This window comes from Calidris pugnax, unplaced genomic scaffold (assembly GCF_001431845.1).
Source record: "Calidris pugnax isolate Ruff unplaced genomic scaffold, ASM143184v1 scaffold103, whole genome shotgun sequence".
Classification (NCBI taxonomy): domain Eukaryota; kingdom Metazoa; phylum Chordata; class Aves; order Charadriiformes; family Scolopacidae; genus Calidris; species Calidris pugnax.
Genome location: NW_015090990.1, coordinates 7434510 through 7462067, shown reverse-complemented (window position 1 = coordinate 7462067; position 27558 = coordinate 7434510). Strand labels below are relative to the sequence as shown.

Here is a 27558-nt window from a genome sequence, read left to right as displayed (position 1 = left end):
GGGGGGGGGTGGGGGGGTGGTGGTATGCGTGGACAGGCTTGCCTACGTGTGCTATATGCAGTCACTTACAGAAGGCTATAAGAAAGAAACAGATGCTTAGTCTGGAGCACAATAAGCTCCCCTCAGTCGGTCTCAGACGCAGATTTGAAGTTGAGAGAGGGAGAACTTTTTCCCTGGGCTTTGCTGTTGCTAGGCGACCCCCGGGAGCATGTGACGGGCCGAGCAGGCTGGGTGCCGCTCCTCCGCCGCTAATCTGCCTGCTCCATCCCCCGGCTCCAGTCCTCTCCCCAGCCTCCAGCCCATCTCTTCCCGGCTCCCTCTCTTCCCGGGGTTTAATTGCCCCGCGGTGAAAAAGCAGCCTGTCTTGTTGGAGCAATAGTGGCTGAAGGGCATTTCCTCGGCCCCCTGTACTGACCTGGCGGTCCTGCTGCTTCTGTGTGTGTGTGTGTGTCTGTGCATTACGTGTGCGTTCAAATTGTTAATCTGCTTTCTTTGCTCAACTCTTAGTTTAAGCTTCTTAGACAGAATCAAGTAAGTAATTATACAGCAACTGTTGCTAGCAGCTCCCACTTAGGAGCAGGGAAATAGGAGATAGCTAATGTGCAGCAGGAGACCTCAAAAGCTCTAGCCGAGGAGGTCACACTGGGCAGAGTTAATCCTGTACACTATTATTTTACATTGGATAGAATGGAAGCTGCAGTGCTGATCCAAAATTTCTTTCTGATTACTTTGTTCTACAGCCGCTTTTGACTGTTCAGGACGTGCCTGGTAAATGACATGACAGGATAAGCAGAGGGGAGCTTTGAACTAGCATCCATAGGTAGTGGAAGTACAGAAGTTTTTTACTTTCATGGTGTCCCACCTCCTCCTCCCTTTCAGGGCAGAATAGCCGTGCAAATGAAACAGTGAAGTTTTAGTAACAGGTAACCGATACTAGTAAAATCTCTGGGTAGCAATCTTGGCCACACTGTGATTATGATTGTGAAATATTTGGTATCCTTAAGTTCAGCTCCATGAATGTTGAGATCATTTCAGACACTCATTTGAAAAAAAAAAAAAAGAGAGAATCATGAAAGCAGTTCCAAGGCTCAGAGTGAAAATCATTATATCTTGCCTAATAATATATGGTATTTTCAAAGGTGCTTCTTTGATGTTTTTGAAGGTTTCTGTTGGTAGTACCTGAGTATTCCCAGTATAAGCTGGATGTTTCTAGAAATAGTTTCACCTGAGCACTTGCTCAAATGATAGTATCATGGGTCTTCCTTGATTTATTTAATTCTGGATTTACTGGAATTAAACATAGCACTTATAAATTGAATAAAAATACTGCCTCCGGTAATGTAGGGCCTGGTTCTGCAACCTTTAGTCTATAAGCCTTGTTGTCTGTGGGCTAACAATTATCAGAAAAAAAATGCAGCTGGAATCTGAAAAAACTACCTAAGTGAATGTAGTGTCAAGAATGAGTGTTCCGGGACTAATGTTAATGTTTATTTTGAGGAATCTCAAAGTACTTCACGCTCATAGTCATAAACTAGAGGCACTGGTTGGATGTTATACTCTCAGCAGTTTTGCAGAGGGCAAATGGGATCACTAGGGCAACTTCGCATTTGAACAATGAGTTCTTTAATGTTCCTGCAAAGCATACCAGATCTACAGACTCATGCAATATTCCACGTAGTATCTGTTACTGGGCTCACCTTATCTAACATGGAAGGCCTGCTGTATGTTTTCTGATGAGGATTTAGTACCTGAGAGTGTTTGAATTTTTTTCTGTTCTTAATGGTTCAGCACCAGAACTATTAGTTTAGTTTCTTCATAAAATTATTCTGATATATGAAATCATATAAAAATCATGAATAAAAACCTGCTTTTCTTTATAAAAGAGAATCCTTCTTTCTAGACACAAAGTATTAAGAACATTCTTCACAAATCAGCTATAGTTAATATTTCTGTAACCTACATATTTCAGGTCACTTAAATTTCCTTTGTTGCTTTTTGGTGTCCATTAGGTCCTTATGACCTACTTTCAACACATATGATGTAAATCTTCCAGAAAATAAATGTATTAGTATTAAAATAATATGAATTATTTAATTAGTTACATTGGTATTGATTTTTGCTATCAATTCTGTTAAATTAGTGCAAGTTACAAAGCAATGCCAGTGTCATCTTTTTTCAGAATTGCATGTACTTACACTGAAATTCTGGTGTTGTTGAAATTTATTGCAAGGTGCCAAATTGCTAAAGATCAGGATGTCAGTGTATTGTTTAGTTTACAATGTTTAAATGGCAGTTTGCCTCCCACCATCTTTCTGATGGAGGATTCTGAGGATCTTTTTATTTCTTTAGCACACTTCATGTATGGAATCAAAGATGACAGATTCACGTTGTTGTGAATTATATGAGATCAATGATTGCTTAGCCAGGCTGTATATTTTCCTTGCTAATAATCACAATATTCGTGTAAACTTTCAAATTCTGGGAAATGCAGCTGGAAATGCAAGCATCTCCATTAATGGTCTTTCTTTCTACCTATATGCTAATTTTTTGAATTTTTGGATTCTCTGTTGAGTTAAGAGGCCAGAAGACCACAGCTAGGTTGACTTCTTATATTTGTTTTTTGTTCCTCTTTTCAAAAACTCATAGTTTACTGACATATTTAAAGGTTTCTGTTGTTGATCTCAAGATCAGAAGACGTCAATTTAAAATATTTTTTTTTAGGAAAGTTGATTACCTATTCTATATGCATCTTGCCAAAACATGATTTGTGCAGAAACTTTGATGTAACACAAAAGTTAGTGGATCAAATTTTATTTACATCCTAAATGTCTGCAATGGTAAATCAGCTTAAATGCGTCCCAGGTCAATATGACTAAACTGTGACCACTATAAGATCTCTATTAGTCTAGAATGAAGGCTATTCTAAGAATGAATCTATATGGTGTGATATCATATCTTAGAAATCACAATGAACATTTTCCTGAAGCGACACCAGTAATCAATATGTTTGATAAGACCAAATGGATACGAGCTACAGCACGTCTTTCCAGATTGGCATGGAGAAACATGCTTTTCCATCAAGCGTTGTAATAGTTCAATCTCCAAATTAATAATTCAGTGTTTTTTGCACATTGCCTTCAGTCAAATCTATTTAATCTGCAGGATGATGTGTAGTGATGTTGCTGTGGGCAACAGGCCAGAGTCAGTATTCGTATATACTGTGCACACCTAAATGACAGAGAAGTCTGTCTGTAAGATTATGCCCCTGCCAAGACTTAGTGTTTGAAGACCTTGAGTGAGACTTTCCTTGGGGAGTGATGATTTGGGGTAATGAGGGGGTAAGGAAAAGGGAGAAAGGATGGCAAAGAAAAGGAATATACCAATGCAATCCTGACATAAAATTTAGTAAGTATTGTGCATGACCTATGGGCTGCATGTTCGTAATCCTGCACTAGTATAATTTTCTTGGTTTCTCTTGGAGATGTACTTGCACAAAATCAAGAACAAAAATCCCCCTGAGTGTCCATCTACCTGGCTCTGAAGTAGTTTATTTCCCGAGGGCTGACAATTTAAAAGTACCTTTCAGTGAAACACATTACAATCTTCTCACATTTTAATTAATGAGTGGTATTTCTGTGCACTGACAGACTTTTTTTTTCTTTTTTTTTGGTTCTTTTCAATCAGTAGCCCTCTTTTAGTACACCTCTTGAATTTTCTTAATAATTTACTCTTTTTTGGTATTCTGTTCAGCAAAGCATATCAGGAATTTGCAAAGTAATCAGCTAAAATGAAGAATGGGACAAACCCCAGAATTTTAGTTAAAAATTGAAAGCAGTAATTGGATGACACCTGGTTAGATTTAGGTTCTGTGCCAAATGCTAGAATTACAGTAAATAATTAAACTACAGGAGTCAAGGCGAATAGCGACACAGCATCTAAGGAGATTTCAACTAAGATAAATGTGTGATGTATGTGATGCTTCTGTTTCCCTGTAAGACAAAGCAAAACCTTCTTTCATATATTGAGCTGATTGGAAATTTGAGCAATGAAATCCTACTTTAATCCAGATTTACTTTCTCTGTGTTTTTTGGAGGAAATGAGCAAAGATTCATTTGGGGGAAAGGTAGAATGCAATTTCATTGAAGACCTTTTAATTATTTTCCTTTTGGGCTTCCTGGATTGACATGAAATCAATCACACTGTTTGGAGCCTTTCTCCCTCCATATGCCTTTTTGCACTGTAAGATTATTGCCAGATCAAAGCTCAATGGTGGTTTTTTTTTTAGCTTCTCATTATTTACCACTAAACCTGGAGGTTCTTCTGTTGAAATTTTTTTTTTTAATCCGAATACTCTTATTTTTAATTGAGCAGTAAACCGGCACATTGTAGAGGTAGTTAATTTTGTCTTTAGGAATATTGGATCAGATGTCATTCAGTCTTCCCACAGTACTTATTTTTAGATCTGAGAGCTTGTGAAAACTTCAGACAGACAAATAAGTAACTTTGAATCACATTGTACTATGACTCTTTTAAGCAGGAGTTTATAATTGTTTCTCCTCTTTCAGAGCTTTGCTTAAAAAGTGCTGGAACCATATAGCACTTTGGATGTTTCAAAGGAAATTACTCTTTCTAGAAGTTGTCCTTGTTGAAAAACATTAAAGGTCCCTTCTAATTAATGATCTACAGGTTGACATCTGTTTAAAGAGAAGTTGATGGTTTTATTCTTCTGTGGCTAATTAGTGATCATAATCAGATAATTTGTCAGTTTCTTTTTACTAGCTTACACTGAATGTGGCAAATAAAGGACAGAGCTGTTCTTCAAATTATTTAAAACTAAAGTGCTTCTTTATATAATTTGATAATTATACCTTATTCTTAAAGATACCTTGAGCTGTTTCTAGATGAAGGAATAACAAGGTTTTTTCTGAGTCAACCCAGTGCAACTCCATTAATTTCAAAGAAATTATCCCTAAGTTGTACTGATCTCAGAGATAAAAAATAGGCTTCAATGAAGAGTAAACATCTCTTTTAATAGCTTACTATTGTTTGAGATCCATTTTGAAGTCCACTTTCTTAAGATAACGTTCATTTTATTAACTACTTTTGCTTCCTGAACTCAGCACACTTTTAGAACAGTTAAAGAAAACGAAATTTAATGAGTAAGCATAAAAATGTTTAATGGAATGGATAGCCTTTAGCGGATTCCATAAGCTTTTACTGTTGAGTTCAAGGCTTTTAATGTTTTCTTTGTTTTGCAATGCTTAAAGTGGATTAGAGATCTAAGGATCACTGTTACAAGTTTTGTTTTGGATTAATGAAATGACATATAAGAATTGACTGAAATTGTTCTACTTTTATGACCTGTTCTATTTTATGCTTTTAACATGAATAGGTTGCCTTTGTTTTACAATCAAGAAGCCAGATCTTCAGCAAAAGGGCACTGTTTACAGCAGCAGTGTGTCTGCCCAATTATTTTCTTGCACAAGCAGGTCATGATACTACACCCTGCTGAGTTGAGTTGAAGAATGGGGGTCCATTCCAACAGGGACTTCCTTTGATGGGGATTGCAGGCTCATGCTTTTGTGGAGCAAGAAGGATGGGGGTTTTAGTTGTGTGCTGTGGCATCTCTAAAAAAAAAAAAAAAAAGGCATAGCCCAACAAGATATCCCAGGAACCGATGCATTCACTTATATCTAGATAATGGTTTTTATCTTCAGAAATCATTGTGCATATTATCAACTCAGATAAATACAACAGCAAGTTTAGTTTGAGGAAGTAGGACCTGCAAACTGTAGTGCATACATATATCAGTAATCCTCCCCAGATTTGCCCAGAAGAAGGAAGTTTACTATATAAAGGTTCACATAACTCAACACCAGTGGGAGACCCCATTTAGATCTGATCAAGCCCTTGTCATACAAGGGCACAGTTTCATGAGATGTGATGAGCCAATTAAACAGTTCATTGTTGCTGAGAGCAGGAGCCTCCACTCTCCTTCCCTCTCTTCTCCAACGTCCCATTCCCATGTTGCTGCCAGCCTTGGCTTCTTGCTGCTTGCTTTATGCTAGCACTGCTCCTCATCGCACCTCTCTGTCAGCTGCTTCCACTTACAAACCTGGAGGAAAGCTAAACCAGGCCTAGGCAATTAGTTGGTTTCCTGGTGGCTTCATGATGTAGAGCAGAATGCAGAAAGGTCTGGTTGATACTGAGGTTTGGAAAAGAAAGCGAACCTTGGCATCAAGTAGGAGAAGGAGAGGAGTTGGAAAGCGGCAGAGAAAGAGAGACCCTTTTTTCCTGCGGTAAGTCAGTGGGCTGGCTCAGCTGGGCACGTAACTGCAGCTTAATGCTGCTGCTGAGGACATATAGGAACTGCTTGGCTAGCAGGCTAGTTACAAGAGCGGTCTCCTCAGGGCTAGAGTGAAACAGTGTTAGCACTGCGGGAAACCCTTTTGTGAAGTTGTCTAGTGTAAACAGATGGCTTGCCTTGAATGGGACTGCTCACGTGTTCACTTTGGAGCAGGATTTTAGGGCTGTTCTCAACCTGCAATGGAATAAACGAGTTGGACGATAACCAAGCACATGGAACGCTGCTGCAGTTTCTGTTGGCCTTCTAGCTGCGTTAATAAAAATAACTTTTACTACTGCGAGGTCTCGTAGGTTTTTAAACCGTTTTATGTGAAACAAATGACCTACAGTTTGTGTCTGAAATGAGTGGCAAAGTTTGTGATGGCTTCCCTATGAATATATGAGCTGCGTTTATGAGCTTTGCAGTTTTTACTGTGGTGGGCAACAGAATGCACTTTAAAGCCTCACTGAAAATGAATTTTTGTTCCTTGTATTCTGTAAATGCATCTAAGTACTAAAATTCCTTTTGTTACCTTGGCAGTACATGAAAGGTATTTAATGGAGTAATTAAACTGCGTCTACTTCAGCTGTTAATCTGAGCCTTGACAAATTTCTGTTGGCTGAACCAACAGGAAATGTGAACGGAGCCTCAGACAGAGCTGAGTTCTGGCCTGTCCCTTTGCTCAGGGTGCTCGGTTGCTGCACTGGCACCTCTGCCTGGGTACAGGGGGGGCAGCGGCCATTGGGCTCCTTTGGCACTTGCAGAAGTGATACCCTGTCAAGGAATTTGTGTTCTATCTGGAGGCAGTTGAAAAAAAACAGTGATTTAACAGTGGAAATGCAAAATGCTGTTATTACAAGCTATTATTAGTTTTGCGGGTTTTAACTTTATTAAGCCTGGCATAGAATGCATTATAAATTGGTTCCCTCACAGTGAAAATACAAAAAATAATAAAACTTTAAAGCTGAACTTAAAATTCTTTAGAAATTTGGGTAGCTCTTGGATTTGTTTGAGGCTAAAAGAACCTAAAAGACAAATAGTTAAATTCAAATTAATTAAGAGTGAGATAAAAGCTCCAACCTTGATGAAGTACTTTATCCATATTAGGACCTTATCACCTTTTATCACCTATTAGGTAAGAGAAACCATTCCTCCCTGCTTTTTTTCCCTAAAGAAAAGACGCTTTAGCAATAGATTGCTTTTTTTTTTTTTTTTTTTATGTGTGCAATACTTTTTAACTTGTTAGTCTATTTAATTTTTTCTAATAGGGATCAAGAATTCTCAGAGACTTAAATCCCAAGAAGTTTCATAATGTTCTGGAGAGAGAGACCCAAATTATCACCCCATTAAGGGAAAATCTTGGTAATTAAGCATTCTGTATGGAGACTCTGTGGCCAGTGATATACCAGGTGTGCTTGCAATCTTCCTAGCAGGCATTTTGAAAAACTGATGGAAAATATTGCTATGAGGAAGGGATTATGATTGAAAGGTTGCAAGTCTGTAGGCAAATAGATGCAGTTCTGTGAGCAGTGTTATTTAGATGTAATGGGCTACCACTCCGAAACTTGGGAGACAATGTGTGCCTTTCCTGTGGGTTTGTGGTTTATCCAGCTACACAAGCTAGAGCAGGCGACTTCTTCCCTGCTATTCACTTCTGTGCCTGGAATGCTGCTTAGAGCAACTAGCTGATGTCATTAAAAAAGTTACTAGCAGCCACTAGTGAAGGAAAGCAGCAGCAGAATCAAGCATCCTTAAAAAATCAAAATGGGTGAATATATCTGACAGTTGTAGAGTTTGGTGTGGTGGGGATCTAAGTAAAATGCTTCCACTGGGGCTGAAAGGAAGGGTAATATTTCAGTGGGAGATGATATAACTTGTAATTATCCTCTTCTGATGAATTAAAGGACTCTGTCTTTTTAATTTTACAAACTCATTAATATTTGGGTGAAAGAATTTTTTTTGAAATTATTTTTTAAACTGAAAACTATGAAGGAAATATACCACATTTAGAAATGAAATAGCCAAAGGATGATTTTAATTCTTATTCATTTTCAGGTCTATTAAGATAAAGTTGCATTTTGTGTGAGCACATTGGGCAACACTGTTATTTCAGTTCAGGTGCCTGCCTTAGCACATGGAATTTCCTTTTCAAGAAGCTTGATAAGGAGTGAGGCAGCCATAGCTATCAGCTGCTAATTAGCTGAAACTCAGTCGTTACTGAATAAGGGAGAAAGGTGATGAATGTCAGTGCATCCAAAGAATATATGTAATTCTTAATGTTACAGGCAGTAGTAAGTAGCATTAGAATGTCTGTCTAGGCACACTAGGTGCTTGTAGCAGATGATCTGTCTATTCGGCACTGACACTTCAGTTTTTATGCTCTTCTTAAAATGTTCTCACATGTTCAGTTTCCAACAATTACAGTCACTGGTTTTGGATCGCAAAAGGATGACTAGTACCCTGTGAAGCTTTGGGACACAGCTTAATTGTCTTTTCTATCTAGAGTCCCACTAGTTATGATGGTGCTACTCAAGTAGTGAAGAATTTTGTTATAGATATGGGTTCTCTGGTGGGAAGAGAGAGAAATAGCTTTCACTTTACGTGCTTATTGTGTTTACCTGTAAGTGAAAGTGGTTTATTTTTTGCATAACAAGTTTTGCTTTTCATTTAATAATTTGTGAAATAATATTCCAGTAAGTTTATGATTTGGAAAATGTTATATAGTGCACAGCAATTTTCAATCTCGCAATAATATATAAAAGAAGTATAAAAAATGACACAATTTCACTGTCACAAATGGGATTGGAAGGCTCTTACTGAGGCTGATTCCTGGTGCTACAAAGACTCATCAGCTTTCAGGAGAGCATGACTGAATTGAATACAGCTCTCCATCTCAGCATGGGGTCTAATTTTGAGAACAAACAGCTCATTGGTTGGAAAATTTATTTAAAAAACAGTACAGTTCTCACAATGAAAATAACTTCCTGAGAAGTTTGCTTTATCATCTGCTACTGCATCTATTGCAATTTCTCAGTGGTATGTACTGTACATGTTCTAAATTGTTTAAGCACTCTTTTTTTCATTTTCCACACACTGTGTAGTTGTAAATACTTTATAGTCTTGAAGATATTCCTTGTTTGGTCATATTCTTCCCTCACTCTGGTACCCAATTGTTATTCTACAGCAGCCTTGGGCCATTAGCAAGGTTCATTCTTATGAAAATGCTTGGGATGCTTCCTTCTGTGAGTAACTTGGAGTGTCTTTATTTCTATGGTGTTTGCTTGTTCTTCTTCCTCTTTATGTCATTTGGTCAACTAGAACACATTTTTGCATATTTAATGTGCCATTCACCAAAAAGAGGCTTCTGGGATTTAGGAGAGCTCTGATGTGTATACTTCCTAAAGATCCACAGTCCTTGCTTCACTTACCCAGCTAACACAATCACAATTGATTTATGTGGATTAAAACACTTAATGTCAAGAAAACTGGTTGAGATTATGCAATTTAGTGCAGAATGTGCTCTTTACATGCAATGTGTCTGAAATATGTTTTTATATTATGAAGGCTAATCTTTCAGTACTGCAAATACTGGTTTTGTTGAATTTGGCCACACAGATAAAAACTTTAGTAAATTCTCAAAGAAAGGAGTACGAATAGTTTTTACTAGTCTCACCTTGGAAAACACTTTATATACATTTGGGGTTAAAGAAAGTGTCCAACAAAAATTAATGGCTGATTCTCAGTTATCACAGTAGTAAATTTGACAGTGACTTAAATGGAAGAAGGAACCTGGTCTGTTCAATATAAAGAATATTTACTTTATCAGTAGAAAGGAGTATTACCTCCTGTCTATTAGAATTAGCCCTTGCTTAAAAAGATTATTTCTTATTCCTGCCTTGTTATAGGACTAAGAAGTTAGTAAGAGTTTATTTGTTGCTTTTTAAGAAGTGTGTGAGTTGAAGCAAGATTATAAAGGAACTTCATTTTAATTAATTTGCTTATAGTACTGTATGATGGTAAAGATACATAGTATGGATGGATATGTGCTGTTTGTGAGCATGCATGCTAAATAAACTACCATGATTTTAAATTTAAGAAGCTTATTTTTTTACATTTAGTATTAGAGTGAATAGTTTTAAAATATTGTCTATATTTTTCTTTCCCACTCTTTCTAGAATGACTGGTTTTAAAGTGGTAACGTAGAAACCATAGTTATTTTGTTCTGAATACCAGAGCTTTAAGAAAAAAAAAAATAATTTAAAGCTGAGATTTTTTTTGAAGAGGTCCATATGTGATTTATCAGAAAATTAGGAGCTTGCTGTCTTTATTGTTAGTTCAGGCTTATACTTGAAAAAAAATTAAAATTGAATAGATCTGTTAAAAATGAACTTATAAATAATTTCTATTTTTATCAGGCTATTTGCATTCATTACTTTTTCAATTAATAAAGCTAAAGTAAGGTAGAGAGGATGAGGATTATGAATATCTTTAACGTTGCTAGGAGGCATTTACAGTGTCATTCCTTTGAACTTGATGTCTGCAGGAGACTTGAACCTTTTTTCCTTTGCAGGAAAGCTTTCCTGCTTAGTTTTAGTAGATTAAAATCCTGAATTTCTATAATTCTTGGATTTATGTTGAGGCATTAGCAGAAATTAATCTATAGTTCTTTTATAACTTTATTAACTGAAAACAAATAGTTTAACATTGAATACACAGAATACACTGATTTTAAGTATTTTTTAAAAAAATATTTTGCACGTGAGCATTATTAAAATGAGATTTGATGCTTTAGTTTTAATATGGTTTTAGTTGACAAGTGTCTATATGTGCAAGAGCATGCAGACAAAGACAGAGCACAGAATATAATGTAGATTTTGCTTTCTCCAGACTTTTTTTTTTTCCTGTTTGCTTGGGTTTTTACTACTTGGTATTTGGCTTTGAAAGGGAAATGATAAAAATCTGCTGTTGCTGCAGTGAAATATGGTATTTCTACATCGATACTGAAACAGAAAAATGTCACTTGTTCTTGAATTTTAAGGTGCTTTTTATTAAAATTTCCTCTCCTGTGAATATGGAATGTCTAGCTCGTTCATTTGAGGTGGAAATAGGTAGGCTTACAGAATTAAACAAATAAGCAGAGATGAATCTTTGGTTTCTCTCCTGTTTTCATTCCTCTCACCATCTGGATATCAGTTTTATTTACAATCCAGTAATGTATAAAGTTCTACATGCTATTTTACTAATAATAATCTCATTATAATATATAATTGGATGATAATTCAGCAATAGAAATCCTATACGCTCCTATTAACAGCGTAACTCTTGTCTCTCTGGCACTGCCTCTCTTCTGCTTGTCCCTTGACTAGTCCCCTGTCCACCTATTGATCCATACACCCAGATCTTGCAGTCATGTGAAGTGGGGGCAGGTTCACATTTGCACAGTCTATTGATATTGGCAGTTAAAATTATAGTTTAGAGATATGTAGGTACAAAAGACATTCTGTGTTGCAAGGTCTTGAAGATTGATCTTGTACTGATTTCTGTAATACCTGTAAGTGCTTGTGTAGTCTGTGCTTTTATAATCTCAATAGTTTGTATTAAATATAATGGAGTTGGCAGAGTGTAGAAAGACTGAAAGTTAAATGTTGTCTCAAGGTTTATGACACTGAGCATAATTTTATCAAACTCTGTTTTTCTTTTTCTTTTAAATAATCTTTTTAGTTTGCGTATTAAAATTGCTAGCAGAATACTACTTTGCAGTATCACAGGGCACTTTACAATAATAAGCACAGGTTTTTCCTGAACCATGGATTTTACTTTTCATAAGTGTGGGGGATCAGAGATGGAATTTTCAGAGGTTCAGCTTCCCCTCCCTGAGCATTCCAAAACCTCAGGCTGTTTGACATTTAATTAAGCTAGGCAAAAATCTGACATCAAAGCATCTGGAAGGTGATTCTCCCGCTTCTTCTACCTGCAAGGCCTCTGGAGCCAGCTGTTGTGTTTGGGGGGTGAATGGGAACAAAGAGTCCCCTTTGTTGGAAAGCAGAAGGGGAGAAAAGAGAGCTTGTCACTTATTTTTCTTTTTGTAAAATTTATGTGGAAGAGACTTGTACAGTTCGTTTGCACTTATTTGTTGAACAACTGCAGGTGTATTAAAGGTGGAACTGTTCAGTTGAAAAAATATTGCCTTGAAGAACGTTACTCTTTCAAATGCAAAAAGGCTGTTGAGAGAGGCAATGCCTGGAGTGTAAAGCAATTGGAGCAGTGTAAGTTTAATTTTTGAGTGGACAGTTTGAGAGGGGTACAATCTACCCTGGGCTTAATACATTCTTCGTTACTTCAAATCTTTTATTCAAGTTTAATTGTTAATGAGGTGCTAGCAGTGACACAAGGACGAAAGAACAAATGAGGGGGTTTGGCTTATTCTGTACAGTCAGAATAGACAGTCATGGTGCCCTTAATCTGTGGATGACAAATGTAATTCAAAATATTTGTAGTCCAAGTTAAAAGTATGAGGGACTTCAAGGTTGAATGGGCAGGTAGAAAACGTATGAAAAGAATTAGAAAAGACTAGAACTGTCTGGAGAGGAATTGAAAGGAGTCTGAAGTAATGCAAGGAGTGGCAGAGAGTAAGGCAGTATTGGTTTGTTTCCATTATAAACAGAACATAGATTTCTGGTTTTAATACAAGAGAATTGTATTTAAGCTTTAATTCTCAATCTAAATATTTCAGCATAAACATATTGGGGTGAAAGAAGCATCGAGGAGGTTGAGAGGATGTAATGGACTGCATTGAAGACTGTAGTCCCATGGGTTAAACCATTGTGCTGTGAAATGCCTGAAGCTATTAACCTCTCTCTCTTCTGCTGGAGTTCCCTGTGACTTAATGTGACATTGAGTAACATGCATTAGTGATGTGAAGGTTGACTACCATCCTGGCAGTGGGGTTTGTCTTTGGCAATACTTCATTCCTGTGCAGGCAACACTTTTTGGGCAAAACTTGTCTTGCAGAACATAAGGTAATTGTATTGAATAGTGCTTGTACTGCATTATTTCCTTTGGGAAGAGATACATCTATTTTTATTAAATTAAAAGAAAAAAAAATAGATATTTCGTTTGGTCAGTGATTTGTCCAGTCTTTACTTTATATAGACAAAATGACAATGATGTTGCTTTATTCCAGTGGAAAATAACTACCTGGCATAATCTTTGTGCAAGTAGCTTACTCAGAGCCGGTAATATTCACCTTCTTGTTTTCACTTGAGCAAATTGTGAATGTGAAACATCCACTTAGGAGTCTCTTGTAAAAGCATCCCACAGCAAGTCTAGTGATAAAGTTAGCATAAAGTCCAAAGATAGTAAATATAGAAAGAAGTTTATAAATATTGCTTTGGGCTATATTTTTCCAGCGATGCCCCTGATCTTTGGTTGGCTTTTTTCAGTATTAGACTAGTTTATATTAAAGATGATATAATGTATTTGTTTTTTCCTTGGTGTTTTCCTGGATACTGAGCAGTTGCAACAGATCTTATATTTCAAAATTATTTTTGTTAATGCCTAGAGATTCTTCTTTATATATGTTCTGGTGTGATTTATAGGGTCTGCCATGCATTTTTTAGTCCGTATTTTAGTAGTGCTTTAATCACAGTCAGAAGACTAAAGTTGAATTATAGTAAAAGTAGAGCAACACCAAAAATTCAGTCATTTCTGAATTTTGAACTTTCAGAAGTCACCTAGATTCTTTTTTATTAGCAAATTTTAAGCATGACAGTGAAGACATTGTTTTACTGCTGGTTTTTAAACTCGGTGGTTATTTGCTCCAGGAATCCTGCTAGCAGGATTTTGTTTCCTTGAAAGAGCTGTCTGGCTTTCTCAGCATCTGTCAGAGAAAATCAGAATTTCTATGGAAATGAGCTCATTAGTATTAATTTTTGACAATGTCTGACTGATCTGTGAGCTGCCTTGCCATTTAAAAAAAAAAATCTGTTATTGAAAGCAAAACCTTCAGTAAAATTATTGATGACTAATCCATTAGTGAACTGAGGCTTCAAATAATGGCAATAAACAAGCAGATACCCCTTGTCTGCTGACAGTCCCTGCTCTTGCTGAAGCCCAGGTGCTGCAGGCTCACACTGCAAAGCTTATGCCAATGGACATAGTCCTTTTGGACTCCATGTGCTTCCTCTGTGGAAGCTGCTAGTCAGTGTGAGTAATGCCTGCAACACTTTTACTTAAATTAATACTGTTTCAAATGTATAACTAAATTCATAGCAACTAAATCACAATTCTTCAAATCTCATTAAGTTTCCAGTAGTTGTTTTTAGCAGAATATCTACAGTCAAGTTTCGAGAAAATGGTCTCTGTAGTTGTCTGTAGTAACAAATCTGGTTATTGCTGACATGGTTATTTTTCTTTCCTTTTGGATATTTCTCCTGAGTATTCATAGCAGAAGTTTTGCAATCACACGTTTTTCCCCACAATTACTGTCTCTTTTACCAAAGTTAGAATTATTTTTGTTTGCAGTTGAAACACAAGCTTTTTAAAACCTAGGTGAGCAGTGCCCTTGATACTGCATTTCGCTTTTCCTTCTCCCATATTACTTATTTTCAAATGTTGTCTTTGAAATGAATTAATATCCTTATCTGCTATGTAATTTTCTTTGTTCTGAAGATAATATAAACCAGTGATAAATGAAGTATCAGTCTTTTGTGTTTCAGTCTGTGTTTCAGAGCTCTTTGCCTTCAGTTATGAGTAAGCATGGAAGATAACACTTGAGAAACCCAATGACATAATTAAATGAACTGTAACAGGTCTGCTGAAGAATTGTATACATGGACATTGATACAGTGCTTACTGTATGTAGGTGTGAGCAACTTAACCTATAATTCTGCAAAGTATTACAGAACGCAGAACTGCGTGATTTGCAGGTTTTCTGTTCACATTCAGTTACCATTTCTCATGCTCTACAAAGGCTGCTGTGTTTATAATGCTTTCTAAAAAGTTTATCAGTGTTATCTCCTCATTTATATCACTATAAGGGTATGTTTAACTGTAGTAACTTAATACAAGATAGGCAAAATAAATTGGCAGTGTTGTATATAGTGCTTGAAGTGCTTTGGGCTAGTTGTTATTTAGAAATAATATAAAAATTGCTCATATTGCTTGTCTATGAGCATCTGTTTCATTAAAAATTCTAATCATGTGGATGCAGATTTAATTCTGTGTTGTAGCTTCTTTTTAAGTAAGTGGCTATGAATATCCCAGTGCAATAGAATAGAATAGCAATAATACACGAAATATACAAGTAGATTTACTATTTGCTTTGCATAGTAATTCCAATTAATAAATGGTGGGTTATGTGTTGTGTTTATTAGAGCTGTAACTGCTAATCTCATATGGAAATGTTGCTTTGTAGGGCAAAATTCAGTGAGAGGGCCTGGGATTCCAGAGTGAACTTGTACATTCCTTCAGGGCATTTTTGCAAGGGAGGTTGTTGTGTTTTAAAGGTAGTTGATAAGAGACCTGCACCACCAACCCCAGACCTGCACCACCAACCACCATCATGCATTAGTCTATAGAAGGTATTTGGGTGAACATACTCCTGTACCACTCCGTACCACCATTTATCCAAGGGAAATTTTTGACCATTTGCAGGATACATTATAAATCAGGATGTCACTACCAGACAATCAGATTTGAACATTCCTTGCATAAAGTAGCTTGCCTATATCCCTTAGGAATACATCACTTAACTGTGTTTATGTGACAGTGTTGATATGCCTGGTTTTACATGAAAGTTAAGGTAGCGTGTTATTTATGTCATCATGATTTCAAAAAGTAGGTGGTTGTGCTTTATGTGTGCTGAGGTTATCTTCTCTGGACAAATCACTCAGAATAATTGAAAGATATAGTTTTATCATATGGCTATTAATTAAATCAGGAAACGGGATTTTTTTCTTCAGAGTTAGTCTTTGCTACTGCCTCAGGTTTTTTCAGTGTTCCCTTCTCTGAGGTGCTGACAACAGATTAACATGAAACAGGGCTCTGTTGAACCTAATTATGTTATAGCTCATTGTTTTGGGGGCCTATAAAACTGTTCACTCCCTTTTTATGTGGCTGTAGTCACAATGAAAGGCTATAAACATTGCATTTTCTCTTTTCTATGGGGCTGGAGATTTCATTAGTCGACTCTAATAAAGGCCTGATCCAGCTGCATTTACACCTGGGAATGAATCCTCCTTTATCGGGTCTTAATCCTTAGTAGGTCAAGCAGGAGGGAATGGCAGCAGGATAGCTTTTGATCAACAATAAAAGTCTCAAAGCTTAATTTCTTCTAAAATTATTTGCTATTCAAATGTTGACTGAAGACATGCTTTCCTATACTTCAGAGGAAAGATTTTAAATACAACAGCATTAATAAAAAACAGAACAAAACATAACGGAGGTCTTTCTATACTTTCAAGCAGTCACTGCTGAAACAAGATTTACACATCAGCTAAGGGGATTATTATTATTATTTTAAATCCTTAGAGACTCTGGGGAGGACTAATGCTTAGCACCTTTAGCTCTCTTTCTCATGTGGAAAAGGCTGCTCTACCTTTATTTAAGTCTATACTGCTTGGCTTGTGAATTTAAATGGATACATTCCTTCCTACTAAATAGGTTTCTGTTGTGTAGATGCTCTGATGTGTAGATGTGGGGTTATTTTTCTTTTTTTGTTTCTTTGTGGGGTTTTTTTGTTTGGGTTATTTTTGTTTGTTTGTATAGTGTACAGATTTAAAATTATGGGAATTTTCTAGCATAAATTGGGAAATTTTCTGTAATATTTAGAGGTGGTTCTTTCTTTGGTTGTGTAGAGATCTTTTTACATATATACACTTCTTTATATTTTTGTATTATCGCAATATTATTTTCTCTCCATGCTGTAAGGTGATGGATGGATTACAGTTGTTTGAGAGGAACGTGCTCTGCTGTCTATTTTTATGTGCTGATGCTGGTAACCTGCTTGTTCCTCTGCTTTACCACAGGATGTGAGCGGGGGCAGTTTCGCTGTGGAAACGGTCGCTGTATTCCTGCAGATTGGAGGTGTGATGGGGCTAGAGACTGCTCAGACGATACAGATGAAGCTGGTTGTCGTAAGTGAAACAACTACAGAGCAACTTTTTTGTAATATAAAAAATACTGAGATCCCAACGTGCTCAACTGTACCTGAGGTACACAAATGAGTGTTGGAAAGGAAGAAAGCTCCTAGTTTTCTTGAGATGACTGCAGAACCTGTTTAAGAATTGTATTTCTTGAGCCCATTGGCTTTGGTAATCACAAAATCAAATTCTGCTTAACTTCTAACATGACTTAGCCTTCTCTTAAAAATCTGAGTGTCCAATGCCATTTCATTTGATGACTAATGTTCAAAGTAGATGTAGAAACGTACTTTGTTCTGTTATTGCAGTAATCCTGAATATTGGATGTACATACAGCTACCACCAGCATCACTTGAGCTCCAGACCTTTGGATCTTTCAGGCCCTAGACAACAAGCTGTACCTACTGCACCTTAAGTAGAGTCTTGGTTAGTTCTCTAGAGTTGGTTGTGTTTTCCTCAGTGCCAGCAACTCAGGGAGAACAATTGCATTCACATGGGATGTAATATCTGTGGCACAAAGAATCTCTCAAGTTTAATGTTAAAAAGTTGTGAAAATAGAGAAATACCCCCTACAGTCTGTTTTCAGGAACTCGCTTGCGTTTTACCTTCTCAGCTCTAGCGCTCTTTGAGGTCTTGTGGGCCGGTGCAGTTATCAGCCCACTTACAGGTTAGGCCAGTTTTTGTCCCTCAGCTGGGCAGCCTGATTTGTTGCTTAGCACTTTAGTTAGCTCCGAAAACCAGTGGCGTTCTGGATGAAGAATGCCTTAAACTGGCAAAACAAAATGCTGTTGTACTATAGCTTGCTATTTTAGCTTAGTTCTGAAAAAGAAGTGGTTGGGCTTTGAACAAGGAGTGGGTAAAATTCATGTTGACTTTGTGAAAAATAACACCTCCCCCCCCAACACTTAATACATTCATCATAGTTATAAGCATGAAGTTGAGTTGTTCTCACTTTCATACATGTGACAAATTAAGAAGATGAAAATTAAAATTTTCACTGTTTTTCAGTTAATTGTGCTTTTTAAAATGATATGTTAATGTGCTATAGATAGCGGGACATATGGGTGTCTAGGAATACAGTTTTAAACTGTTTAAAACTGGCCTGAGGTTAAAGTTATATTATAAGATTATGTTTTGGTTCTTAAAACAGGAATAAAAAAACAGTACACATGAAGTGCATTGTATGTGATCGATTTTATCCCTGTAATTAACTTTTAACGTAATTTTGTACTTCTCAATGCTAAATCTACAAAGTGATTTAATTTTCTCCTTTGACGCTTTGTTTACATTGGTGCTTGTACTTGCATATCATGCCATGAGCAAAAAGTGTTACTAGTTGACTTTGCAGTAATGCAAAAACGTGATCCTGAGAAAAAAGATGCTTAAGACCAGAGTCCTGTTTCTTGGACTGTGTTGTGCTAGTGATTCTTCCCAGGAGTATGAACTAGGGATGGAGTAAGCTGTAACACAGTTTCAAACATCTATTTTGATCTTTCTCTCTAATGGCTCCCTGTTGTTTGGCTATTTGAAAAGTATAGAGTGGAAGTGGGTCAACAACACTCAGATTGTCCTGACCTGACCCTCACTTTTGCCTCATGAATTCACAGAGAAGAGTCATGAGCTTGTTTTGAAAGACCCTCTTCCTTCCAGGTACAGAGCACCTGAGGTGCAAGAGGGCAATTGAACAGACCCCTGTGGGACTAGGGAAGCTAGCATGGCTCCCTACGGAAGTGGAAAAAAAAGAGCCTCTGCCAGAGGGCAATTGATGGCCTTAAGCTTTTGCTGTTACCTGCCGTCTAGAGAAGCCTGTGTCTCAAGGGGAGGACACAAAACTTTAGATTCATATGCAGGAGTTTACGAAACTAAATTTTGCCATTGAGTATCCTTCTGCTGGCCCACTTTCTCCTCCCTGCTCTGTCTCTTTGTTTTGTCAAATGCTTCTTGTGTTTACTGGAAGTTACAGTCAATCAGTGCTTGAATCTTAAGTCTTCTTTTCCCTTATTTATTATTTTCATTGAAAATTCTTTCCCAGATGCCTGTGAAATGACAATTTTTTCATTCCTTACACTAGCACAACCTACCTGTGAGGGAAATCAGTTTCAGTGTCAGACTGATGGCGAATGTATCCCACAGTCGTGGGTTTGTGACGATGAGGAAGACTGTGAAGATGGCTCAGATGAACATCAACAATGTCGTAAGTATTTAAGTTCTAATGTTGTACCAGCTTTGTGAAATACAGTAATTGACATAGCAGCATATTGAGAACATACAGAACCTATAGCCTGCTGCAAGTACAGCTTTTACCAGGAGTTTCTCTAAAGTATGTGTAGAAATGAAATAATCTGAAATAGATAAAATGTAGAAAATATGTCCAAAAAGGCTTCTCTAGGTCTTGAAATCTGAAAATTACTGATTAATTAGAAAGAGAAAAAAAAAAAGGAGAAAAATATACAGTGCATATTAGTTTTATAGTTGATACAAAATGCAGTAGTTCCAAAATTGGGGAAATATACGTAATGCTCTGATGTCCGAACACTGTCTTGGTCACAGAAACAGCTACTTTATTCATTGTGTAACAAAATTCACACTGGATTCTCAGAATTATATTTTAAAAAAGTCCATTTCTTTCTAGAAAATGTTGAATTTTTTATGTATATAAAAAAGGAGTTTTTTGTTTAACAGTCAGTTGAAGTAAACGGTGCTAAAGATTCTTGTACTGTCTTCCCTGATGCTATTTAATGGCATTATTCTTTAAAATGGCCAGAACTGTTCTTTCTTATATTCTGATAGGAGGAATACCAAAAGAAGAGGTAAAAGTCTAGCCTTTCACTATCATTTGGACAGCCTAAACTTAAAACATAATTACTATTAGTATTCCACTTTAATTTGCTAAGCAGTGTATTAGTCTTGTTCAAATTGCTGTTTTAAACTAAAATGTTTAATGTTCTCTGTGTATTTTAGAGCAAATAAATAATTTATCAGCCTAACTGCCACAGTCACAGGCTCTTTCTTTTTCAGTATTGATGGCAAGATAAATACTGATAATAATAAAATATGTTACTCTGATTTTTGAATTTTGTGACTAAGCATTTTAAGGGCTACATACAGTTAAGTACATGCCAAAGTGATGAACAGTCAACTAACATGATTGTTGCACCAAATTACATTCTCTGCCTTGCTGCATAAGACAGGAAGAACAAGGGCTGGGGTGTTCTCAAGAACCAATTTCCTGCTACTTAGAGCATTAGAAGTTACTTTAAGGGATGAGGATAAGATTAATTTATTTTTGTTTTGATTCTGTGTATAGTTTTTGGACAACTTCTTTAACGTGAACCGCTTTGGAGCTACTCACTAACCCTCTTGATTCTGGGGAGGTTCAAAGGTTTATGTTTTTGAAGAATTTTGCTCACAGGCTTTGTTTGTGCTTTTGTATTTTGATGTTTGTTCCTGCTGAGGATGGAAAGATTGGAACTAAGGTTAACTGCCTTTTGCTCCCCTTTTCCTCTGAAAAGGTGTCAGCACAATTGCTGGTTATGTTTTAACTAAGGAATCTGTAGGTACAAAATGCAGAATGAGCAACAGCTCCGAGTTGACTTTTGAACTGGGTCACTTTAACATGGTTCTCCATGTACTGGTTAATCATGAGTGCTAGTAACTATCCTGTGGCACTGTGCTGCTGCTGTTTTTGAGCTATCTCCTGGTATTTGTCCTTGTTCTTCTAAAGAGACTTTTAGACTTCGTGCTTGGGAACCCTGAAGGAGCTTCTCCTTCTTGAAATGTTAAAAATTTTTCCTGAGAAAAATGGCTGACAGCTCTGAAAGTCACACATGCAGAATTAAAACAAGTTTGTTTTGTTTTACTGTCTTGTTCTTGTTTTCTCTCATGACACCAGTATCCCAGTAGCTGATCTTAATTGGGGAACACTGCTGACAGAAGAAGGAATAGAAAGCTCCTGTAAAGCAGCAGACCAGATGCCAGTGTTTATATTGAGACAGCATTGAGATATTGCATGAGTTTGAGAGAAACAAATGTGCAGGTGGCAGAGGGAAGAGAAGTTAGCAGTAATTTTTCCCTTCAGCTATATCTTCACAGATTCAATTAATTTGCCTAAGAAGTACAGAGAGTTTAATATAGCTGTAGTCGAATCAAAGTGGAATTGTACAGTTTTAAGTGGTTGCTTTTCACTGACACAGCTGTCATGAGAAGAGACAAAATAATTCTTGGTCCTCTATTAGTTATGATGTGTAAAATATTCCTGACTGTTGAGGCACTTGCTATATTAGAAAGCAGTGCCTGCTATGTTTACATTGTGGCATGATAGTTGACCAAACATATTACAGTTTCTGACAAATTTTGACCAGTAAATAAAATAACAGAGAAAACTTAAAAACAGGAGAATTGGTATTTTAATCTTCTAGGCAGAAGTGTTATCAGGAGATAATTTTTAACCTAGAGGTCAACCCCTTCAGTGGAGAAAAGCAGTGACCTAGCAGGCTAGAGAAGGCCTGATAGAGATATGCTGTCTGCCATGTGCTTGTCAAGTGTTCTTTAATCTCCATGAGTACACAAAGGTACTGGGGAGAAAGACTTAAGGTAATATTTGTGAGAAGGATAGAGTAGATAAAGAGGAAGAGGGAAAATATTTTTCTGCATAAAAAATCTTGATTGATTGAAAGACTGATTGAGTGGCTGTTTCTTGCAGCGGGAAGGACGTGCTCAAGTCAGCAGTTCACGTGTTCCAACGGTCAGTGCATCCCGAGTGCGTACTGGTGCGATCGAGTGAAGGACTGCACCGATGGAACAGATGAAAGAGCATGCAGTGAGTCTTAACTCCTAGCATTAGATCTGGTTTCATCTCATCTCTTTGTGGCATTTTAATAAATTTGTAAGATTAAAGGGCTTGTTGATGGACAGGATGACCACAATATGCTTCTTGTTATGGGAGTTTCATTTCAGATTCTTTTGTGTATTAGAGCTGATGTTCTGATACAGATCCATTATTGCAGAACTTGAATGCAAACTGCTACCATAGGATCAGGGCTTCTTGTTTGTCATTGCCTGAAAGATAATTAATATTGCATTGGAAAAAAGTGACCATGTTTAAAAGGCTTAAAGCCTTGGAACACTCAGAGCTAACTTGGCCAATTTTGTCATATTCTTTTTGCATACTCCTAATGAAATCAGTGGTAACTATAACCTGAAAAGGTAGAAAAGCAGAATGTGATCCCAAATCACTTATTTGAGGGACTTTGACCCTTTCAAAAATGTTTGTATTCTAGGCTGCAGTTTCCTGCAGTCTAGAACAAGTGGCATTCCTCAGGGGTCAGTACTGGGACCAGTGCTGTTTAACATCTTTGTCTGAGACATGGACTGTGGAATTGAGTGCACTCTCAGCAAGTTTGCCAATGACACCAAGCTGCATGGCGTGGTCAACACGCTGGAGGGAAAGAATGCCATCCAGAGGGACCTGGACAGGCTTGAGAGATGGGCCCGGGAGAACCTTATGAAGTTCAACCAGGCCAAGTGCAAGATCCTGCACCTGAGTCATGGCAATCCCAGGCACAAATGCAGGTTGGGTGGAGAATGGCTTGAGAACAGCCCTGAGGAGAAGGACTTGGGGATGTTGGTGGACAAGCTCTACACTAGCCAGTAATGTGCGCTGGCAGTCCAGAAAGCCAACCTCATCCTGGGCCACATCAAAAGAAGTGCGGCCAGCACGTCGAGGGAGGTGATTCTGCCCCTCTGCTCTGGTGAGATCCCAGCTGGAGGCTGGAGCACCTATGCTATAAGGACAGGCTGAGAGAGTTGGGTTTGTTCAACCTGGAGAAGAAAAGGCTCTGGAGAGACTTTATAGCAGCCTTCCAGTACCTAAAGGGGGCCTACGGGAGAGATGGGGAAGGACTCTTTATCAGAGAGTGGAGTGATAGGGCGAGGAGGAACGGTATTAAACTGAAAGGGGGGAGATTTATATTAGATATTAGGAAGAAGAAAGTCTTCCTAATTGTGAGGGTGGTGAAACACTAGAACAGGCTGCCGAGGGAAGTTGTGGATGACCCATCTCAGGATGTGTTCCAGACCAGACTGCATAGGATTTGGAGCAACCTGATCTAGTGGGAGGTGTCCCCGGATGGGACATGACAGGGGGGTTGGAACTTGATGATCTTTAAGGTCCTTTCCAACCTGAACCATTCTATGATTCCTGTGGAGATGAAGTGGCATTGGTCATATTGTATTCAGATAAGCTGTTTATATTGTGCCAACAAAATGGAGATGGACAAGTAGGTTTTTTTCAGTCTAACTTCCCCAGAGTTGAGGCTGCCTGACTGTCTGGTGACTGCCTCCCTAGACTGCCTAGGTTGAATACTGATGGAAAGGACAGCTGACCACAGAATAGAGGCCACATTTTCTAGAGGTGTTTTTGCCTCATACCTACAAAACAATGTGTAACAGTGTGTGTGTTCATTGTTAGTATTAAGGAAAAGCTTTACACATGTCATGAGTGACATGTTACATATACACTGTTATTCCAGCTGCTAGAACTGAGTGTGCCTTTGGGAGAAAGACAGAACTGTAAACTTCGCTCAGAACCAGACCTGGGGCAGGAGGTGGGGGCAGAGGCTAGGATGCTAAAGAACAGATAAAGAAGCAAGAAATCAAATGTTGTTAATGGCTGCAGTTAGAGGAAAAAAGGGTATATGCATGTACTGTGTAAAGGAAAACCAGCATATTAAATGGTCAGCCAACTGCTAGTGCGTTTTATCCCTGACTCACAAGTGGCTAAAATGTACATGAATGAAAGGTGATTTAGAACTATATGGTACTGTGGAATAAAGGGTTGCTGAAACAGCCAGCTTGGAACTTTTCCATGTGATAGACCCACAGCCAATTCTGAAGTCACCAACACAAATGGCTAAAGCCAAGATCTAAAGTACTCCATATCATTACTGGAAGAATATCTTCCATAGCTTGGTATTTTTTCCTCTTAAAATTTAGAGGAAGAAAAGAGATTGGTAACTTAATTTGGCAAACCTATGGCACAATAAAAAAATCCTGAAGAAAAGATATTTGTTTAAAAAATGCATTATCTGTGAATTAAAAACAAGGAACTGCTCAGCATCTCTGAGAAATCTTTGAGCAGTCATTGAATCCAGTGTGGAACATCCAGCTGAAATGGTGTGATTGTTCTAATGCAGTAAATCTGTGGCAGGTTGTGAGTGGAGTCCTAAAGACAGCACTCACAGTTCTTTCTTCAGCCTGGAAGTCACTGTAGTGTTTGAAAATTGAAGCGCACATTTTATTTCATGTTTAGCATTCTCAAATTAGTAAATTAAAATGGCAGGAAAAGGGTCTCTAGGTACCTTAACAGCAGCGCTCTACTGCTGTGTGGGAAACCCAGTCATTGCTGCATCAGCCAGTAGGCCCCATGGCTGTTGTGACAGCAGCATAGTTAGCCCCAGGGAGAGGGACTGCCTCATATCATTCAACAGCCTCTACTCTGGGTTATTAGAATACGTGTTGACAGTCCCTCTAAGACAGAAGAATGACTGTGCCTTGCAGCATTGAAAGTATGAGTGTTGGACTAGTTTAAAGAAATGTGATGGTGCTAGAGACAAGAGAATCAAGAAACAGAATGAGAAGGCCCTTCCAGAAAGGCTGGTTAATTTTATTGCCTGTCTGTCTTTGCAAAGCATGGGAATTTAAACAAAACCATAAGATAAAATTAATAATTTGGTGATTTTATGATTCATTATACAGTAAAGATTAGTTTAAGTGTTAGATTTTATTGTTTTAAAGCAGATTCTAATACTTGCTTTGAATATTAATTTTTCCCACTGTTTCATCTATTTTTTTCCACACTATCTGATATAAACAAATTTAAGAGGAATATCACTGTCTTGGCCTTTTCCTTTGTCATTATTTTCCCCTTATTTAATTTACACTAAACGATTTAATAAGTATAAATTAAACACTCATGAACAATGAAATAAAAAAAAATTAGAATTGATTATGTTATTTCACAGAGCCTAACAATATGCAAACTTATCATGTCTATTTACTTATGCCTTGCACTCACTGATCTGTCTGGAAGCAGATTTAGATTGGAAAGAAGGTAAAGTTTTTGTTGCTGAATAAATTACCTTATTTAAGAAACTAGTCAAATGCAAAATGCCACAAATATGAAGTAACTCAGCAATTAAACATGTAAAAAAATAGAACAAAGGAATTCAAAGCCTTAGTCCGTTTTACTGCTAATGGGATTAACAGCAAGGGAAAACTACCCATGCAGAGGCTAAGATAAACATCAGAACAATGTTTCAGCTACGGGTCACGTCATTAGTGCATTGAAGCTGTTTTAATTTCATAAAATTGTGGGGGGTTTATATTCTTTATATATATATTGACATATATATAGATATTCTTCATATATTCTATATATATTAGACTGTTTTCCCAGCTTTTTTATTAGTCAGCAGCTACAAATGCTTTCATTTTAAAACTTTAGAAAGGTAGAAAGAAATGGCAGACTATTTGGGGTAGCAAGTACTTTTTGGGAGTAAGCAGCCAATACTGGTATCATTTTTTTCTGTGTTACATACTTTATTTCTTTCAATTAAAGGCAGAATTCTCTCTCCTGCCTCAGCTTCATAGTTGAAAAATGAAAATCCCAGCCATGTCCTTTTTGCTTTGCTGTGACTGACAGAATAACCTTCCTGGATGCAGCTCTGGCAGCTGAGCACTGTGCTGAGGCCATGAGGGAGAAAGGGGAAATATTTTAAAGATGTGTTCTTTGAGGCTGATGGGCTGACTGCAGGCTTAGAAACCCTGCATTTTTGATCCTAATTTTGATGTTGAGTTGCTGCCATGGGTCAGCTGTCTAACCTGTTGATTCCTGCCTCTTGTTTGTTATGCTAAATAGCTGTTGTGGTCAGGAAGTGGGCAGCCAGGTCTGGGATGAATTTGCAGAGATCAGGGTGAAAGTGAACAAAGACCAAGAACTGAAGAGATCATAAGTGTTGTAGTCCAAGAAGGAAGAAAAGGGCCGTGGTCAGAGGCTAATGTTCTTGATCTTGGACAGATTACATGTAACAGCTACAGGACAAGGCAGAAGTTCAGGCTGAAGGAAATATCTCCACCAGGGAGAGTTTGGGACAGGGAAGAAGCAAAACTGGAGCAAGGTAAAAGGAAGGCAGCGAAAGACTAGAGTGGGAGGGATTAAAATCAGAAATTAAAGCCTAGAATGAGGGTCTGGTCAGTCTGCCAGCTCTCAAAGCATCTCTGCTGTGACACCACCTGGTATCATGTAGCTCATAGGGCTCTTGTTCTTGGGGTAAGTCCTCCTCCTGGTGTCTGTGATAGGCTATGAGCTGTCTGGGCAATGATTTGCCCGCTGTGAGGTGGTGACTCATGGCAGTGAATCAAAGGGTTTGAATTAATTTTATTTTGTAAAATGCTTTGAAATGTTGCTGCAATAAAAGAATGACACTTGGAAGTAGAAAATTGCCCCTTATGTTTCTTTCTCCTTTTTGTGACATGGGTTAGGGTTATAGAAGGTTAAACTTCCTGACTGTGTGACAGAAATCAGTGTCTGCTGAATCAAATACCTTGTTGCAACTGTTTCCTGTTACTGTTTTTATATGGATTTATTTTCAGCCTGCACAACAAAAGTGTTAGGCAGAGAGCAAAATAATGTAGGATTAGAAATTCTTGTGACATACCTAAAGTGTCTTCCATGTGTCCATTGAAACATGCTGTTTCAATATGTTTGCAATTGTTACCCCAAAACAGTTCGTGGGTTACAAGGAGCAAGGTGCCTCATCTGTCATTTCTGCTGGCATTTCCCAGTGTTTTATGTTTTGCAACTGAAGTGCTGGCATACCACGAGGAGACAGATTATGGAGAAGTATTTTGGCTAAGAAAAAGAGATGCCTGAGAGGATAGGGAGAGAAAGAGGAGGTCCCTTTCTTTCTGAGCACTTGCATGAATGTAGCTGTATTTCCCTCTGTTTACTTTTAGGAAGTGTGATCACTATGAAACATGGGATTAGGAGAAAAAAAGTGAAAGGACAGAAAA

General features: G+C 37.6%; 1 protein-coding gene across 3 annotated transcripts in view; it reads left to right on the top strand.

Annotated features, from left to right (window-relative positions):
- The window catches only part of LRP2 (LDL receptor related protein 2), a 124362-nt gene that overhangs the window by 1353 nt on the left and 95451 nt on the right, over window positions 1-27558 (top strand). For all 3 annotated transcript variants that reach the window (XM_014954693.1, XM_014954694.1, XM_014954692.1), the window contains exons 2-4: window positions 17374-17481; window positions 19559-19681; window positions 22190-22306. In XM_014954693.1, the coding sequence (XP_014810179.1) occupies window positions 17374-17481; window positions 19559-19681; window positions 22190-22306 (348 nt within the window). The remainder of the gene's footprint in view (window positions 1-17373; window positions 17482-19558; window positions 19682-22189; window positions 22307-27558) is intronic.